The sequence below is a fragment of the Scyliorhinus torazame genome, chromosome 2 (genome assembly GCF_047496885.1).
Source record: "Scyliorhinus torazame isolate Kashiwa2021f chromosome 2, sScyTor2.1, whole genome shotgun sequence".
In the NCBI taxonomy this organism is placed as follows: Eukaryota; Metazoa; Chordata; class Chondrichthyes; order Carcharhiniformes; family Scyliorhinidae; genus Scyliorhinus; species Scyliorhinus torazame.
In genome coordinates this window covers 247,072,547-247,090,541 of record NC_092708.1, presented here as the reverse complement: position 1 = coordinate 247,090,541, position 17,995 = coordinate 247,072,547, and the positions used below count along the sequence as shown (strand labels likewise).

Genomic DNA, 17,995 nt, shown 5'->3' with positions numbered 1-17,995 from the left:
TCCCCTCCCCTCCCCTGTCTGTCCCCTCCCCTCCCCTGTCTGTCCCCTCCCCTCCCCTGTCTGTCCCCTCCCCTCCCCTGTCCCTCCCCTCCCCTGTCTGCCCCTCCCCTCCCCTCAAAGATCGGGATACTTTCGACTACATAGGGGTACAAGACAAGGGTGTCCCCTGTCCCCGTTACTGTTCGCGTTGGCAATTGAACCACTGGCCATAGCGCTGAGGGATTCTAATAAGTGGAGGGGGGTGCTTAGAGGGGGAGAGGAACACCGAGTGTCGTTATACGCGGATGATCTACTGCTATATGTAGCGGACCCGGTAGAGGGGATGCCAGAGGTAATGCAGATACTTAGGGAGTTTGGAGAGTTCTCGGGATACAAACTAAATTTGGGGAAGAGTGAGCTTTTTGTGATGCACCCCGGGGAACAGGGCAGGGGGATGGATGCTCTGCCGCTGAGGAGAGGGGTAAGGAATTTTCGATATCTGGGGATTCAGGTGGCCAGGAACTGGGGAACCCTGCATAGACTTAACCTGACGCGACTGGTGGAGCAGATGGAGGAGGACTTTAAGAGGTGGGATATGGTGCCGCTGTCACTGGCGGGCAGAGTGCAGGCTGTTAAAATGGTGGTCCTCTCGAGGTTTATTTTCGTGTTTCGGTGCCTCCCCATCCTGGCCACAAAGGCCTTTTTCAAAAAAATAGACAGGAGTATTATGAGCTTTGTGTGGGCGGGAAAGACCCCGAGAGTAAAGAGGGGGTTCCTGCAGCGCAGTAGGGACAGGGGGGACTGGCACTGCCGAGTCTGAGCGACTACTACTGGGCCGCCAATGTGTCGATGGTCTGTAAGTGGATGAGGGAGGAAGAGGGTGCGGCGTGGAAGAAGCTGGAGATGGCGTCCTGTAAGGGAACGAGCCTAAAAGCGCTGGCGACGGCGCCGCTGCCGTTCTCCCCGAAAAGGTACATCACAAACCCAGTGGTGGTGGCGACCTTGAAGATCTGGGGGCAGTGGAGGCGACACAGGGGAGTGACGGGTGCCTCGGTGTGGTCCCCGATAAGGAATAACCACAGGTTCGTCCCGGGGAGGATAGATGGGGGATTCCAATGTTGGCAGTGAGCAGGAATTAGGAAGCTGAGGGACCTGTTTATAGACGGGACGTTTGCAAGTCTGGGAGCGCTAGAAGAAAAATATAAATTGCCACCAGGGAATGCTTTCCGATACATGCAAGTGAGGGCATTTACGAGGCAACAGGTGAGGGAACTTCCGCAGCTCCCGCCGCAAGGGATCCAAGATAGTGATTTCGGGGGCATGGGTTGGAGAAGGCAAAGTGTCCGAAATATACCGGTAGATGAGGGACGAAGGGGAGGCGATGATAGAGGAGCTGAAGGGAAAATGGGAAGAAGAGCTGGGGGAAGAGATCGAGGAGGGGCTATGGGCAGATGCCCGAAGTAGGGTAAATTCCTCGTCCTCGTGTGCCAGGCTTAGCCTGATTCAATTTAAGGTTCTACGTAGAGCACATATGACGGGAGCAAGACTGAACAGGTTTTTCGGGGTGGAGGACAGGTGTGGGAGGTGCTCGGGAAGCTCGGCGAACCACACACATGTTCTGGTCGTGTCCGGCACTGCACGAGTTCAGGGGGTGTGTGGCAAGGGTAATTTCAAAGGTGGTGGGGGTCCAGGTCAAACTAGGCTGGGGGTTAGCTATATTTGGGGTTGCAGAAGAACCGGGAGTGCAGGAGGCGAAAGAGGCCGACATTTTGGCCTTTGCATCCCTAGTAGCCCGGCGAAGGATTCTACTTATGTGGAAGGAAGCGAAGCCCCCGGGCATGGAGGCCTGGATAAACAACATGGCAGGGTTCATAAGATTGGAACAAATAAAATTTGCGTTGAGAGGATCGGCTCGGGGGTTCACCAGGCGGTGGCAACCGTTCCTTGACTATCTCGCGGAACGATAATGAAAAGACAAAGGACAGCAGCAGCAACCCGGGGGGGGGGGGAGCACTATTTTGTGTTTTTGCTATTTGTTTTTTGTTTTTTGTTTTCTAGTTTGTTGTAAGCTCACTATATTATTTAAATAATGTTTAATGTATAATCCCTTGTTGAGTTGTAAACAACGGAAAAATTTTTGTTTGAAAAATTTCAATAAAATATATTTTTTTAAAAAATAAGCTGGATGCCCATGGAGCTGAGGGCACATTATTGACGTGGTTAGGAAATTGGTTGAGTGGCAGGTGACAGAGTGGGATATTGGGTAACCAGTCTAATTGACAGGAGGTGACTCGTGTACCACAGGGTGTTGTGACCTCAATTATTCACACTATTCATTAATGACTTGGAGGATGGCATAGAAAATCATGGGCTGGATTCTCCGTTTCTGCGGCGAAGTGCCGGCGCAAACTGAGAATCCGCGGGAGGTTCACGGCAGGAAAATCGGTGGGAACCCCTCACCGATTCCGGTACTGGTGAGGGGCCAGCACTAGCACCGCCAAAAGCTCCCGTGGATCGTGCCAAGAGTGGCCGGGTCCTGGGCCGCACATGCGCAGGGCTGACGACCTGCACTGGTTGTGCCATAAAACATGGTGTCGACCGTGCATGAACCTTAACCCGCCAACCGTGGCCCCACAGCCCAGTCGTCCCCCCAGCCAGCGGCACGGATCCCAACCGAGTGTGGTGGTGCTGGACACTGTCCACAGTTGGCACGTCGGATTCCCGACCCCTGGGACCGCACGTGGTCCACACCATCGGGCACTCGGCCCATTGGGGCCAGAGCATCATGGGTGGGCCGGCCGATGACGCGCCAACGGCGTTGAAGCGTCACACGTCACGATGACGCTGGACTGGAGCGGGCGGAGCATGGCGGACCGGCGTCAAATGGCCGTCCACTCTAATTCTGGCGTCGGATTTCATTCTCCACCCGATCACGATTTCAGCGTCGGGCTACAGAGAATCCAGCCCAATGTACCCAAATTTGCTGATGATACACAGTTAGTGGCATTGTAGACAGCCTAGATGATAGCATAAAATTGCAAGGAGATATTGACAGACTAGGTGAAAAGGGCAAAATTATGGCAGATGGAATTCAGTGTAAACAAGTGTGAGGGTATCCATTTTGGGCCAGAAAATGATAGAGCAGAGTACTTTCTAAATAGACAGATTAGGTACAGTGAATATCCAGAGAGATTTGGGGGTTCAGTGGCAAAGATCCTTATAATGCCAGGAAAAAGTGCAGAAAATAATCAAAAAGGATAATGGATTTCTAGCCTTTATATCTAGAGAATTGAAGTATAAAGACTGAGGGGTTATGCTGCAGCTATACAAAATCCTGGTTAGACCCCACTTGGAGTACTGTGAGCAGTTCTGGGCATCCCACCTTAGGAAGGATATTTTGGCCTTGCGGGGGCAGGAGGGGCGGTAGGCTTGCAAAAATGATACTGGATTACAGGGATTGAGTTACGAGAAGAGATTACACAAATTTTTGCTTGAATTTAAAAGGTTTAAGTGTGATCTGATCAAAGTATTCAAGATATTAACTGGGAAAGACAGGGTAGATAAAGGTAACTATTTCCACTGGTTGGAAATTCTAAAACTAGGGGGCATAGTCTAAAAATTAGAGCTATACCGTCCAAGACAGATGTTAGGAAACTCTTCTTCACTCAAAAGGGGGTTGGAATTGTCTCCCACAACGAGCAGTTGAAGTTAGATCAGTTAATTTTAAATCTGAGATATATTTTTGTTAAGCAAAAATATTAAGGGATATGGACCAAAGACATTGAGTTAGGTCACAGATTAGCCATGATCTCATTGAAAGGTGGGACAGGCTCGAGGAGCTGAAGGGCCTGTTCCTTTGACATGACCATCTGCTCGTTTGTACCCATGCTGCTTTCGATCCGTTTGAAGCCATACTAACACGCACAATCAATGGCTTGTGTATCGCCTCAAAGTTAACCCTGTGCATGCTGAAACTAACAATTAAAATAAATTCATAACATGAATGGAAATACAATCTATTTTAGCCCATGTGATTCAGCAGTAGAACTCTACTGTTTTTCACATACATTAATGGCTTGAACTTGGCAGTCCGGGACTTTTGAAATTTGCGGATTGCACAAAATTTGCAAGTTTAGTAAATATTAAGAAAATAGCAGTAGGCTCCACGAGGACATGGGTAGGCTGGTGGAATGAATGAGTCGGGAAACTAGAGGGCACAAATTTAAGATGATTGACTCAAGAGGTGACATGCGGAAGTTTATTTTTATGCAATGAGTGGTGATGATGAGGTGGAGCGATCAGGTTATATACCTTAGAAAAGAAACATTGTGTACAAATATTTGAAGGAGGAAAAATATTTGCAAGGTTATGGGTTTAGGAGTGGGACTAACATGGTTAATCTTTGAAAGACCTCCAAAATACTAATTTAGATCATCATAGAATTTACAGTGCAGAAGGAGGCCATTTGGCTCATCGAGTCTGCGCCTGCCCTTACAAAGAGCACCCAACTGAAGCCCATGTATCTACCCTATCCCCGTAACCCAGTAACTCCCGCTTAACATTTTTTGGACACTAAAGAGCAATTTAGCATGGCCAATCCACCTAACCCGCACGTCTTTGGACTGGGAGGAAATCGAAGCACCCGCAGGAAACCCACGCAGACAGACAGTGACCCAGTCGGGAATCGAACCTGGCACCCTGGAGCTGTGAAGCAACTGTGCTAACCACTATGCTACCCAAATGAAGATGGCCAGATGAATGGCCACCTTCTGTCCTGTATCATTCTTGAATGAAAATCGCTTATTGTCACGAGTAGGCTTCAATGAAGTTACTGTGAAAAGCCCCTAGTCGCCACATTCCGGCGCCTGGTACGGGAATTGAACCGTGCTGTTGGCCTCCCTGGGTTGCTTTAAAAGCCAGCGATTTAGCCCAGTGAGCTAAACCAGCCCCTTCCACTATCATTTGTGCAGAAGGAACATAATGCTATTTCTATGTGTTTGCATTGTTGAAAGAAGGAATCAGCTGAATATCTAGAACAGAGCTTCAGTGAATATGTCTAGAGATGGGCTTAGTATCCTAGGTAACCATAACAGAATTACGCTATTGCCGGGCAGAGCCCTCGGTTGAAAAGTAGTTTCCATTAGCTTCAGGATCCCAGAGAAAACCAGTGATTTGCATCCATGAGGACACCCAGTTCATAAGACAGAATCGGGATAAGTGGTTCTTTTTGTGGTTGGAAAGATGTAACTAATTGGGTGCCACTGAGTTCAGTCCTAGGTCCACAACTATCTACAATGTATATTAATGACAGATGTCGGGATAGAAGGTACTATTGGGGCAGCACGGTAGCATTGTGGATAGCACAATTGCTTCACAGCTCCAGGGTCCCAGGTTCAATTCTGGTTTGGGTCACTGTCTGTGCGGAGTCTGCACATCCTCCCCGTGTGCGCGTGGGTTTCCTCCGGGTGCTCCGGTTTCCTCCCACAGTCCAAAGATGTGCAGGTTAGGTGGATTGGCCATGATAAATTGCCCTTAGTGTCCAAAATTGACCTTAGTGTTGGGTGGGGTTACTGGGTTATGGGGATAGGTTGGAGGTGTTGACCTTGGGTAGGGTGCTCTTTCCAAGAGCCGGTGCAGACTCGATGGGCCGAATGGCCTTCTTCTGCACTGTAAATTCTATGATTCTATAGCCAAATTTGCAGATGACACTAAAATAAGTGGGACAGTAAGTTGCAATGAGGAAATAAGAAACTTCCAAGTGGATATAGATAGGTTAGGTGAGTGGGCCAAAATTTGGCAGATGGAGTTTAACATGGATAAGTGTGAAGTAATCCACTTTGGCTGGAAAAATGGAAAGGCAACTTATTTCAATGGAGAAACTTCAGAGTGCTTTCGTGCAGAGGGATCTGGGCGTTCTTGTGTATGAATCTGAGAAAACTAATATGCAGGTACAGCGGGTAATAAGGAAAACAAGTGGTATTTTGTGCTTTATAGCTAAGGGGATAGAGTAGAAAAGTAAGGAGGTGTCGCTGCAACTGTGACAGCATCTGGAGCAGTGTGTACAGTTTTGGTCCCCTTATTTGAGGAGGTATATAGCTGCATTAGAGACCGTTCAGAGGAGGTTCATTAGATTTATTCCAGGGATGAGGAAATTGAACCTAAACCTTCAAGAGATCCTGTGAAATATGGCTGATGTAGTCTCTTACAGCACTTTGATCTAGACAATTTTATACTATTGTTTCATTATACTTTTCCCCCTCTTGTTCAGTGTATTTTGTTAACCCTTGTTCCAAATCAAGCTCTGCCAATAAGAGCAAACTTCTGTTGCACAGTCTAGAATGCCAAAAGAAGACATGCTATTTTATTGCCCTCAAGTTGAGTCAATCACATTACTGTGAGCCTGGCATCACATATAGACCAGACTGGGTAAGGATGGCAGATTTATTTCGCTGAAGGACATTGGTGAACCAGATGAGTTTTTACAGTCGACTAGATTTTCCCCCTTTTTCACCCCCCCTCCCCATTACCAACCCACCTGTGATGAATAGCTCCTCAAACACGGTCACAAACATCCCCCACCTTTTCACAAACTCCCGCGCTGAGCCCCTTAACTCATACTTTATCATCTCCAACCGCAGGAAGTCATACAGGTCACCAACCATGCTGCTACCCCCGGTGGCGATGCCGACCGGCACTCCAGCAAAATTCGTTGGCGTGCAATCAGAGCGGCGAAGGCCATGGCATCGGCGTTCCTCCTCTCCATGAGCTCCGGCTTCTCTGAAACGCCAAATATCGCCACCAAAGGATGCGCGTCCACCTCCTCCTCCACTATCCTGGCTAAGACTGCAAACACTCCCACCCAGAATCATCCCAATTTTTCGCAACCCCAAAACATGTGCGCGTGATTTGCTGGCCCCGCCGACACCTCGCACACTCATCTGCTGCCCCCTGAAAAAACCCACTCATTCTCACCCGAGTGAACCAGATGAGTTTTTACAACAATCAATGATAAATTTTATGGTTAGCATTGAGACTAGCTTTACATTCCAGATCTAAAGAAAAAAAAATGTAGCTTCTGTCAGATGCCATGGTGGCATGTAAACCTTTCCCCCCAGAGCTTAACAACCTGAGCCTCTGAATTACTAGCCCAGTGACATTACAACTATGCTACCCTCTCTTCATAAGATGATGAATTGTGCCTGACATTCTCATTTCCGTGTTAAATTGGAAAAAATTAATGAAGAGAAACAAAAAAGGCTTTTTCCCTGCTGGATTTAAGCACTCAAAACGATTGACTCGCTGAGCCTCATGAGGTTTAGAATAATCTTGCTGTTTGTACCATAACCTATCTATTCAGAAATGGGTGTAAGTTTCCAGATATCTAACAGGGTTGTGGTATAAACAACTACTATAAAGTGCACATAGTTTCCCATCATGCTCGTCTCAAATTCCCTTTCTTCCATTAGTTGAGTAAAGCATTCCCATTGCTGGCTTAACAGAGACCGGGAAATCTATATGTATTCCATGCTTTGTTTCCCTCTGGCACTGTGATCACTTTACCAATAGTTAGTTTGGGAAAATTACATGACTTGGACTTGAACTTATTGTATATTTTTATTAAAATGTGATGCACTGCAACCACTCCAGTCTGGAAATCTAATATTTGGAAATACCAGTTATCAGGAATTGTTTTCAGCTGATCCAAATGAACTCCAGGCATCATTTTAATACAGTACTTTGGGGTGGATACATGGAAGATACAATATCTGGATAAGCTAAAGAATATCTGGATAAGCTAAAGAATTTTTAATACTGCTTTATGATGTTTTATCACTGTTTTATGCTTCAATATTTGTATTTACGGATTTTGTTCAGGTTCACTCACTTGTGGTTGGACATTCTAACGTCATTCTATAATCCAGAAAATTACACAATCCGTAAATGACTTTAGATTTAGATTTGCCACGTGTACGGAGGTACAATGAAAAGTATTGTTCTGGGTACAGTCCAGGCAGATCGTTCCATACATGAAAAACATAGGACAATATAAATACATAGCCATCAGGTGAAGCATACAGAGTCTAGTGCTAACAACAGTAGAGAAGATGCGTAGAGAGATCATTTATGTCCATGAGCGGGCCATTCAGGAGTCTGGTAACAGTGGGGTAACTTGGTCCTGTTGTGGGAAAAATCAACCACTTCAAGAGTCAGACTTGCTGTGATCAAATAAATGCAGTTTTATTGTTACACAAAGCTTTGGGAGAAAGCGTATGTACCCCGCGGTACAGTAGCCAGCTTTTCTCCCGGTTTGAATGGCAGTCATTCATTTTATACTTTGGGTTCACAATGAGCCCAGATACAAAACAATTATCACCTTGTTATCTTTAAACATTTTATAGATTGTACATCGCTATCACAATGAGCCCAGATACAAAACAATTATCCCCTTGTTATCTTTAAACATTTTATAGATTGTACATCGCTATTTGTAAGCATTTGCCATTTACACATGGCCACAGTCAAAGAGGTTTAACAGGTTACAGGCAGCAGGAAGGTAGTATCGATTGTCCCTTTGTTTTAGGAAATGGCCCAAGACATTCGTATCAGCATATCATTGTGTACACCTTGGCTGAAGTCAGCTTTATTCAAGTGGTGTCCCGCATTTATGTATTTCTTAATCTTCCTTTGTCCTGGATCTGTTCCTATCTGTCCTACTGGCACCCCGCTGGACTCCAGGCATCAGTTATGTCTGCTTTATTCTCTGTGTCTCCATCTTGTGTGTCAGGCAGCCATCTTCTGTGCCAAGTGCCCTTTTGAACCATTTCCCACTTCAGTCCTGTGTATTTCAGCAGACTGGAGAGGTTACAGTGTGTAATTAATATCTCGGAGGCTGTATGAACTCTCTTTAAGTTTAAATAATGGGGCAGTAATAGCGTCAGGTCTTTTCTAGATAGAAATGTTACCAAAGAATGATCGTGTTTGCTTTGATATACGCTGCACTTTTAATCCAAAATGTTTAAATTAGATTGTCAATATGATTTATTGATCTTTTCCTTGCAGTAACCTCAAATTTGGGTACAGTACCTCTTTATTGTTTTCTGTCTGCAGCTGTACAATCTTCAGACGAGTAAATGCCTGGCTGCCCAAAAATATCCTGATCAAAAAGGAGGCATTGTGGTGGTTAAAGAATGCGATTGGACAGATTCAAATCAGGTGAGCAGCTCTTCTGAGATTTATTTCACCATTAAATCAAGTCCTTCTACTTTGTGCAGAGAAATTGGCCTTGGTTCACATGAATTTTGAATTCTGATTTTGGATTAAAACTTTTCCATGTTCAAAGTCTCCAAGCATTTTGGCCACAATCAATCTGTAAACCTGATCCTAATCCTGTTCTCATCCAGCATCAGAGGCACAACCCCAGGCTGTTGTTTCTTTCCCTCCTTGGTTGAAGAATTCTGATTCGACTTGTAACACAGCCTTGGAATCTAATCTGGTAAAACATTTGGCCAGAGAGCTTCAGCTGCTCGCTTGTTCAAAGCAGTGATAAGCTATGATTCACATTTTGATTGGATTCATTTTGCACCCTTTTGAAAGGTATGAATTAATCATTTTTCTTCCCAAAAGTGAGCTAGATAGTTGGTGTCTCATGGGTTGAGGTGGGGTGGATTGGAACAAATTTATTGCGGAGTTAACTATAATATATTTTTATGTTTCTGGTCTTTTGTGCCTTCAAAGCCTGGATCCTTCTATCGGACAACATTGTATTTTCTGCCTTATTAATTACAGTTATTGTTAATAAAAAGAAATGGTTTAAATTTACAAACCTGGTGACTAGTTATTGGGCAGACAAAGACCAAATAATTTGGGTATTTTCTAACAATTTTTTTTAAATAAACATTTTACTGAGGTTTTTTTTTAATGGTTTTACAACAACACCAAAGTAAACAATGTACATGAATTTATAAACATAGTGCAAAAGCCGTCTTCCTCCCTTACAGGTCCCACCTTTACTAACCCCTTACTCTAAACTAAGCAAATCCCCCCCCCCTTCTGCTGACGATTAATTTGCCGCAAAGAGGACTTCCGGGTGCGGCTATGCAGAGCTAGGTCGCATATTCAGTAGCTCCCGCTTGGAACGGACTTTTGGCTCTTTTACAGGGCCCCCACGGCATTTGTTTGACATTGCCTGGTGTGGGAAGAAGACTGCAACATTCCCCTGACAGTGTCCCCCAGGAATGGTATGTCTTTTGGTTACCAGACCCGGCAGAAACAGTAAAAGATTTGGCTTAACTGTAGGGGAGAGAGGGGCCTCTTCCAGCATGCAGGCGGGGGAAGGGCAAGCTTAAAGCTGCAAGCTGACTTGAAGGCCTCTATTAAAGGTGAATTCTAGCAGCAGAGGGAACAACTGTGAAAGGATCTACCAAGGCCATTGAAGAAGCGGGGACGAGGCTTCCGGTGGCGGCCATGGAGGAGTAGGTCGCGCATTCGGCAGCACCGGTCTGGAACGGACTGTCAGACCTTTTTCAGGCGTTTCCATAGACTTTTTGGGGCAGATTGGTGAATCGAACACTGCCAAAAGGATTCCCTCTCGAGACTTCCGGTTGCGGCTATGCGGAGCTAAGTTGCACATTCGGCGGCTCCTGCAAAAACGGACTTTTGGGCTCTCTTCAGGGCCCCCAAGGGCACTTTTCCGACGTTTCCCGGTGTGGGAAGGAGTTAATAATAGCTCCCCTTCAGTATATGGCTTTAACTAGGAGCGGGGCAACAAAAAAGGTGGTGGTGGACCAGAAGAAGGGAGGGAAGAAGGACAAAATGGCGGCGGGCGGAGACCAGGCAGCGTGGAGGCAGTGGGCCGAGGAGCAACAGGAGGGTATCCAGCGCTGCCTCAGAGAGATTAAAACGGACCTGCTAGAGCCAATGAAGGCTTCTATTGATAAGCTGCTGGAGACACAGACGGCCCAGGGGGTGGCGATCCGAGAGGCTCGACAAAAGATCTCTGACAATGAGGATGAGATCTTAGGCCTGGCGGTAAAGGTGGAGGCGCACGAGGCGCTCCACAAGAAATGGCAGGAGCGGTTCGAGGAGATGGAGAATCGGTCGAGGCGGAAGAATCTGCGGATTCTGGGCCTCACGGAGGGGCTGGACGTGGGGGCCTATGTGGTCACCATGTTGGACTCGCTGATGGGAGTGGGGTCCTTCCAGGGGCCCCTGGAGCTGGAAGGGGCCCATAGAGTGTTGGCGAGCAGGCCCAAGACTAACGAGCCTCCACGGGCGGTGCTGGTGCGGTTCCATCGGTTCGTCGATCGTGAGTGTGTGCCCAGGTGGGCCAAGAAGGAGAGGAGCAGCAGGTGGGAAAACGCGGAGGTTCGGATATATCAGGACTGGAGTGCGGAGGTGGCGAAGAGGAGGGCCGGGTACAATCGAGCGAAGGCGGTGCTGCACAGGAAGGAGGTGAAGTTTGGCATGTTGCAGCCGGTGCGACTGGGTTACCTACAAGGACCGGCACCATTATTTTGAGTCTCCGGAGGAGACGTGGGCCTTTGTTCAGCCCGAGAACCTAGACACAGACTGAGGGTCGGGATGGGCGACTGAGGACTGCGGTGGATATGTTATGCCTATTTTTGGTTGGGGGGGGCCCTTTGCATTGTTTTGGGTTTCTTTTTCTCGGTGTTTTTCTCTTTCGGGTTGGGGAGGGTGGATGGGGCGGGTTGGGCACTGTTTTGGTTGGTAGCCAGGCCTGGTAGGTGGAGAGCGCGATCGAGTTGCTGCTGCTAAGGTCAAGGAGGAGCTGGAGTGAGTGGGGGGGGGGGGTCGAGACGGGGGTATGCCGCTGTGGGGAACAGGCCGGGTGTGGGGTGCGGGCGCGTGGCTGGCCGAGGAGGGGTCATGGCAAGTTGACGGGGGAGGGGGGCGGGTAGCCCCTGATCCGGCTGATAACCTGGAATGTAAGGGGACTGAATGGGCCAGTTAAGCGGGCCCGCGTGTTTGCGCACCTGAAGGGGCTCAAGGCGGATGCGGTTATGCTCCAGGAGACACACCTGAAGGTGGCAGACCAGGTAAGACTGAGGAAAGGGTGGGTAGGTCAGGTGTTTCATTCAGGGCTGGATGCCAAAAGTCGAGGGGTGGCGATCTTGGTGGGAAAGGTGGTGTCATTCGAGGCGTCGAGCATTGTGGCAGATAATGGCGGGAGGTACATAATGGTAAGTGGTAAGTTGCAGGGAGAGAGGGTGGTACTGGTCGATGTGTATGCTCCGAACTGGGACGATGTGGGTTTTTATGCGGCATATGTTGGGTCGGATCCCAGACTTGGAAGTGGGGGCCTGATAATGGGGGGAGACTTTAACACGGTGTTGGATCCGGCACTGGATCGCTCCAGGTCTAGGACGGGTAGGAAGCCGGCGGCGGCTAGAGTGTTGAGGGGATTTATGGACCAAATGGGAGGGGTGGGCCCTTGGAGATTTGCAAGGCCGGGGGCTAGGGAATTTTCATTCTTCTCACATGTCCATAAGGCTTATTCTCGAATTGACTTTTTCATTTTGAGTAGGGCGCTGATAGCGAGAGTAGAGGATACCGAGTATTCGGCAATAGCCATTTCGGACCACGCCCCGCATTGGGTGGACTTGGAGATGGGGGAGGAGAGGGACCAGTGCCCGCTGTGGCGCTTGGAGGGGGGCTTGGCGGGCGAGGAGATGAGCGAGCGGGTCCGAGGAAGTATAGAGAGGTACTTGGAGACCAACGACAACGGGGAGGTCCGAGTGGGGATGGTATGGGAGGCACTGAAGGCGGTGGTGAGAGGAGAGCTGATCTCCGTTAGGGCCCACAAGGAGCGGGGGGTGAGGGAGAGGCTGGTGGGGGAGATGGTGAGGGTAGACAGGAGGTATGCGGAAGAGCCTGAGGAAGGATTGTTGAGGAAGAGGCGCAGCCTCCAGGCCGAATTCGACCTGGTGACCATCAGGAAGGCGGAGGTGCAGTGGGGGAAGGCTCAGGGGGCGGTCTACGAGTATGGGGAAAAGGCAAGCCGGATGCTGGCGCATCAGCTTCGGAAGCGGGACGCAGCGAGGGAGATCGGGGGAGTTAAGGACAGGGGAAGGAGCGTGGTGCGGAGTGGGGTTGGCATCAATGGGGTCTTCAGGGACTTCTACGATGAATTGTACCGATCCGAGCCCCCACGGGAGGAGGGAGGGATGGGCCGTTTCATGGACCAATTGAGATTTCCAAAGGTGGAAGAGGGACTGGTGGCGAGACTGGGGGCCCCGATTGGGCTGGAGGAGCTGATCAAATGGATAGGAAGCATGCAGGCGGGGAAGGCACCGGGGCCGGACGGTTTCCCGGCCGAGTTCTATAAAAAATATATGGACCTGTTGGGCCCGCTGTTAGTTAGGACCTTTAATGAGGCAAAGGGGGGGGGGTGGGCTTTACCCCCGACGATGTCCCGGGCACTGATCTCCTTGATCCTGAAGCGGGACAAGGATCCCCTGCAATGTGGGTCTTACAGACCGATTTCCTTGCTAAATGTAGATGCCAAGGTGCTGGCGAAGGTCTTAACCACGAGGATTGAGGATTGTGTGCCGCAGATCATCCATGAAGACCAGGCGGGGAGACAGTTGAACGCGAATGTGCGGAGGCTTTTGAACGTTATCATGATGCCGGCGAGGGAGAGGGAGGCGGAGATAGTGGTGGCGATGGACGCTGAGAAAGCCTTCGATAGGGTAGAGTGGGGGTACCTGTGGGAGATGCTGAAGAGGTTCGGGTTTGGGGTGGGGTTTGTCAGGTGGGTTAGGCTGTTGTACGAGGTCCCGATGGCGAGTGTGGCCACAAATAGGAATAGGTCAGAGTAGTTTCAGTTGCACCGAGGGACAAGACAGGGGTGTCCCCTGTCCCCCCTGCTCTTCGCACTGGCGATTGAACCCCTGGCTATGGCACTGAGAGCGTCGAGGAACTGGAGGGGGTTGGTGCGGGGTGGGGAGGAGCATAGGGTGTTGCTTTATGCAGACGACCTGCTGCTGTATGTGGCGGACCCGTTGGGAGGAATGCCAGAGGTAATGAGGATCCTTAGTGAATTCGGGGACTTTTCGGGGCACAAGCTCAATATGGGGAAGAGCGAGCTGTTCGTAGTTCAGCTAGGGGACCAGGAGAGGGGGATTGGCGAGCTCCCATTAAAAAGGGCGGAGAGGAGCTTCAGATATTTGCGGGTGCAGGTGGCCAGGAGCTGGGGGGCCCTGCATAGGCTTAACTTTACAAGGCTGGTGGAGCAAATGGAGGAGGAGGAGTTCAAGAGGTGGGACGCGTTGCCGCTGTCCTTGGCGGGTAGGGTGCAGTCAATCAAAATGACGGTGCTCCCAAGGTTTTTGTTCCTGTTCCAGTGCCTCCCAGTGTTTATCCCGAAGGCTTTTTTCAGGTGGGTTAACAGGAGTATAATGGTTTGTGTGGGCGCGAGGGACTCGGAGGGTGAGAAGGGTGTTCCTGGAGTGGAGTAGAGATAGGGGGGGGGCTGGCGCTGGGCCGCCAATGCGACAATGGTGCGCAAGTGGGGGATGGAGGGGGAGGGGGCTGCATGGAAGAGGCTGGAGACGGCGTCCTGTGTGGGTACGAATCTGGGTGCGCTGGCAACAGCACCGCTGCCGCTCCCTCCAAGGAGGTATACCACGAGCCCGGTGGTGGTGGCGGCCCTCAAAATGTGGGGGCAGTGGAGGCGGCATAGGGGGGGGGGAAGTTGGGGCCTCGGCGTGGACCCCATTGCGAGGGAACCACCGGTTCGCCCCAGGAAGAACAGGTGGAGGGTTTTCGAGGTGGCACAGGGCAGGGATACGAAAGTTGGGGGACTTGTTTGTGGACGGGAAGTTCGCGAGCTTGGGTGAGCTGGAGGAGAAATACGGGCTCCCCCCGGGGAACACCTTCAGGTACTTATAGATAAGGGCGTTTGCCAGACAGCAAGTGGTGGAATTCCCGCGGCTACTGCCACACACAGTGGGGGGGATGGTGGGAGTGGGGAAGATCTCGGAAACTTACCAGGTGATGCAGGAGGAGGAGGAGGCCTCGGTGGTGGAGTTGAAAGGTAAGTGGGAGGAGGAGTTGGGAGAGGAGATCGAAGGGGGATGTGGGCAGATGCCCTCGGGAGGGTGAATTCTTCCTCTTCGTGCGCGAGGCTCAGCTTCATACAGTTTAAGGTGCTGCACAGGGCACACATGACCGGGACAAGGATGAGCCGGTTTTTTGGGGTGAGGACAGGTGTGTTAGGTGCTCAGGGAGCCCAGCAAATCACACCCATATGTTCTGGGCATGCCCAGCGCTGGAGGAATTTTGGAAGGGTGTAGCGAGGACAGTGTCGAGGGTGGTAGGATCCAGGGTGAGACCGAGCTGGGGGCTCGCAATATTTGGGGTGGCATAGGAGCAGGAGGCGAAAGAGGCCGGAATTCTGGCCTTTGCGTCCCTGGTAGCCCGGTGAAGGATTCTCCTTCAGTGGAAAGATGCGAGGCCCCCCAAGCGTGGAATCCTGGATCAGCGATATGGCGGGGTTCATTAAATTGGAGAGGGTGAAATTCGCCTTGAGAGGGTCGGTACAAGGGTTCTTTAGGCGGTGGCAACCGTTCTTAGACTTTCTGGCAGAACGGTAGATATTGGTCAATGGCAGCAGCACCTCGGGGGAGGGGGGGGGGGGTTTACTTTATTTTTGTTTGTTATTTACACTGGATGGTCTGAGGGGGTGTATACACCTGTTGTGTTCAGTCGGGGTGTTCATGTTAATTTATTATTTATGTACAGTGGGGGAGGGGTTTGGGGGGTGCTTTTTTAGATTGTGTTTTGTTGGGTTCTTTTTTCTTTCTCATTTTGTTATTGATATTTTATGAAAAACTTTAATAAAAATTATTTTTAAAAAAAATTGCCGCAAAGAAGTTGACGAATGGCTGCCATCTCCGGGCGAACCCTAACATTGACCCTCAAGACGAACTTGATTTTCTCCAAGCAGAGAAAGCTAGCCATGTTCGATAGCCAGGTCTCTGACTTAGGAGGCTTTGAGTCCCTCCAAGCTAATAATATCAGGGCTACCAGGGAAGCAAAGTCCAGAACGTCTGCCTCTTTCTCCTGGATTCCCGGATCTTCACGAAAATCGCCACCTCTGGACTGAATGCCACCCTTGCTTTTAACACCATGGACATGACATCCGCAAATCCCTGCCAGAATCCCCTAAGCTTTGGGCATGTCCAGAACATGTGGACATGGTTCGCTGGCCCTCCCACACACCTTGCGCACCTATCTTCCACCCCAAAGAACCTGCTCATCCGGGCCACGGTCATGTGAGCCTGATTAACGACCTTGAATTGTATCAGGCTGAACCTGGCCCATGTTGTGGACGCGTTGACTCTACTCAACCCGTCCACCCAGAGACCGTCCTCTATCTCGCCTCCCAGCTCCTCTTCCCACTTGTGCTTCAGCTCCTCCGTCTGAGTCTCCTCTGACCACATGAGTTCCTTGTAGATGTTAGAGTCCCGCCCTTCTCCCACCTACACTCTGGAAACTACTCTGTCCTGTACCACCCTTGGTGGTATGACCTTGGGAAGGTTGAAAGCTGCCTACGTAGGAAGTCTCGCACCTGCAGGTACCTACATTTGTTTCCCCTCGCAAATCCAAATTTCTCCTCCAGCTCCCTCAGGCTAAGAAAGCTCCCCTCTATAAACATATCCCCCATCCTCTCAATCCCTGCTCTCTGCCATCTCCAAAACCCAGAAAAGTGTTGCGAATGTTGAGTTGTAAACAATTTTGTTTTAAACTGTCCATTTATTTCCAGGATAAAACAGAATTGTGATCTTGAGGATAGCTAATCCGTGTTTCCACCTGGATGCAAGGCCTGGATGATTCACATTGCTCCTGAGATGGGTCTAGGATATTCCTGGACACTCAGAGTTAGTCAACCATGATCTGGGAGAGGGAAAGTAGCAAGAGGCAGCAAGTCACTTGTTCACATAGGAATGCTGGTTGGTGGGAGCTCAGGCTTGGATTGAAGACGACCAAATTTGTGGAGTTAAAAAGAGGCTGGAGATCGCCTAGCTTCCACTAGAGGAAGAATCTCAGAGGGGGGAAGCCTCACTGAAAGATATTTCTGAGATTAAAATTTCTCAGGCTGAGAAAGGAAAAGAACAGAAGTAAACTCGAGAGCTATGTATCACTTTGGATTCGTTCTGGGAAAGTTGAATGCCTACTTACAGACCAGAGTAAATTAGAAATGAGATAACAATCCCAGACCAGACCCCAACAGTGGCTAGGATACTGGACTGAAAGCCCAATATTTTAGTTTATTTTAAGACTATGCTGAAAGAATAATTCGATCTAGGATTGATTGCACGACAAAATCGGCTTTGGTGATTATAAAACAAAACTTTATTCTGAATGCAAGTTAAACTTTTAATTTCACGCCCAAAAAGAACAGCTTACATCCATTTAAAAACAAGAAAATAAAGATATAGCTCTTAGTCAAACTTCAAATTAGCAGGGCACAGAGGAATACATGCTTTACAAAAAGATTTGGCTTCGGGTAGAACCCCATCAGACTCTGGCTGAATATCTTCAAATAGCTGCTTAACTAGATTGTTTTAGCCTTTTCCTTGCCTTCAGACAAGATTGCTCTGCTTAAATACTTTGACTCTTTAAAAAAAATTATTCTACTTGGAATGAATTGTGGACTCAGTCTGGCAGATCAGAACGCAGCTCCACTCTCTCTCAAAGCTTCTCCAAACTCACTACCTCTTGGGGCTCCTCCCAGCAATGACCTCATCTCCCCCCCAAGCTAAAATCAATCTGTGCAGGTTGCAAAAGCACATGAACTCCCCAGGGACCTCCCCAGTCAAACCACAGTCCGTTAGCCTAGACTGAAAACCATTCCTTCGACAATTTCATCTGCTATTTCCAGAAGCAAAACAAAATCCTTTTTAAAACCATGACCACTGCAGAAAAAAATTATTTTTTACACATTCTAACCCCAGGCTTTAACCCTTAAATTTCCCATTACATTTATAATCCA

The 17,995-nt window shown here is 49.1% G+C and overlaps 1 protein-coding gene across 4 annotated transcripts in view; it reads left to right on the top strand.

Moving 5' to 3' along the window:
• Positions 1-17,995, top strand: part of LOC140397022 (polypeptide N-acetylgalactosaminyltransferase 11-like) — a 60,287-nt gene that overhangs the window by 37,175 nt on the left and 5,117 nt on the right. For all 4 annotated transcript variants that reach the window (XM_072486067.1, XM_072486084.1, XM_072486083.1 and 1 more), the window contains one exon: positions 9,088-9,192. In XM_072486067.1, the coding sequence (XP_072342168.1) occupies positions 9,088-9,192 (105 nt within the window). The remainder of the gene's footprint in view (positions 1-9,087; positions 9,193-17,995) is intronic.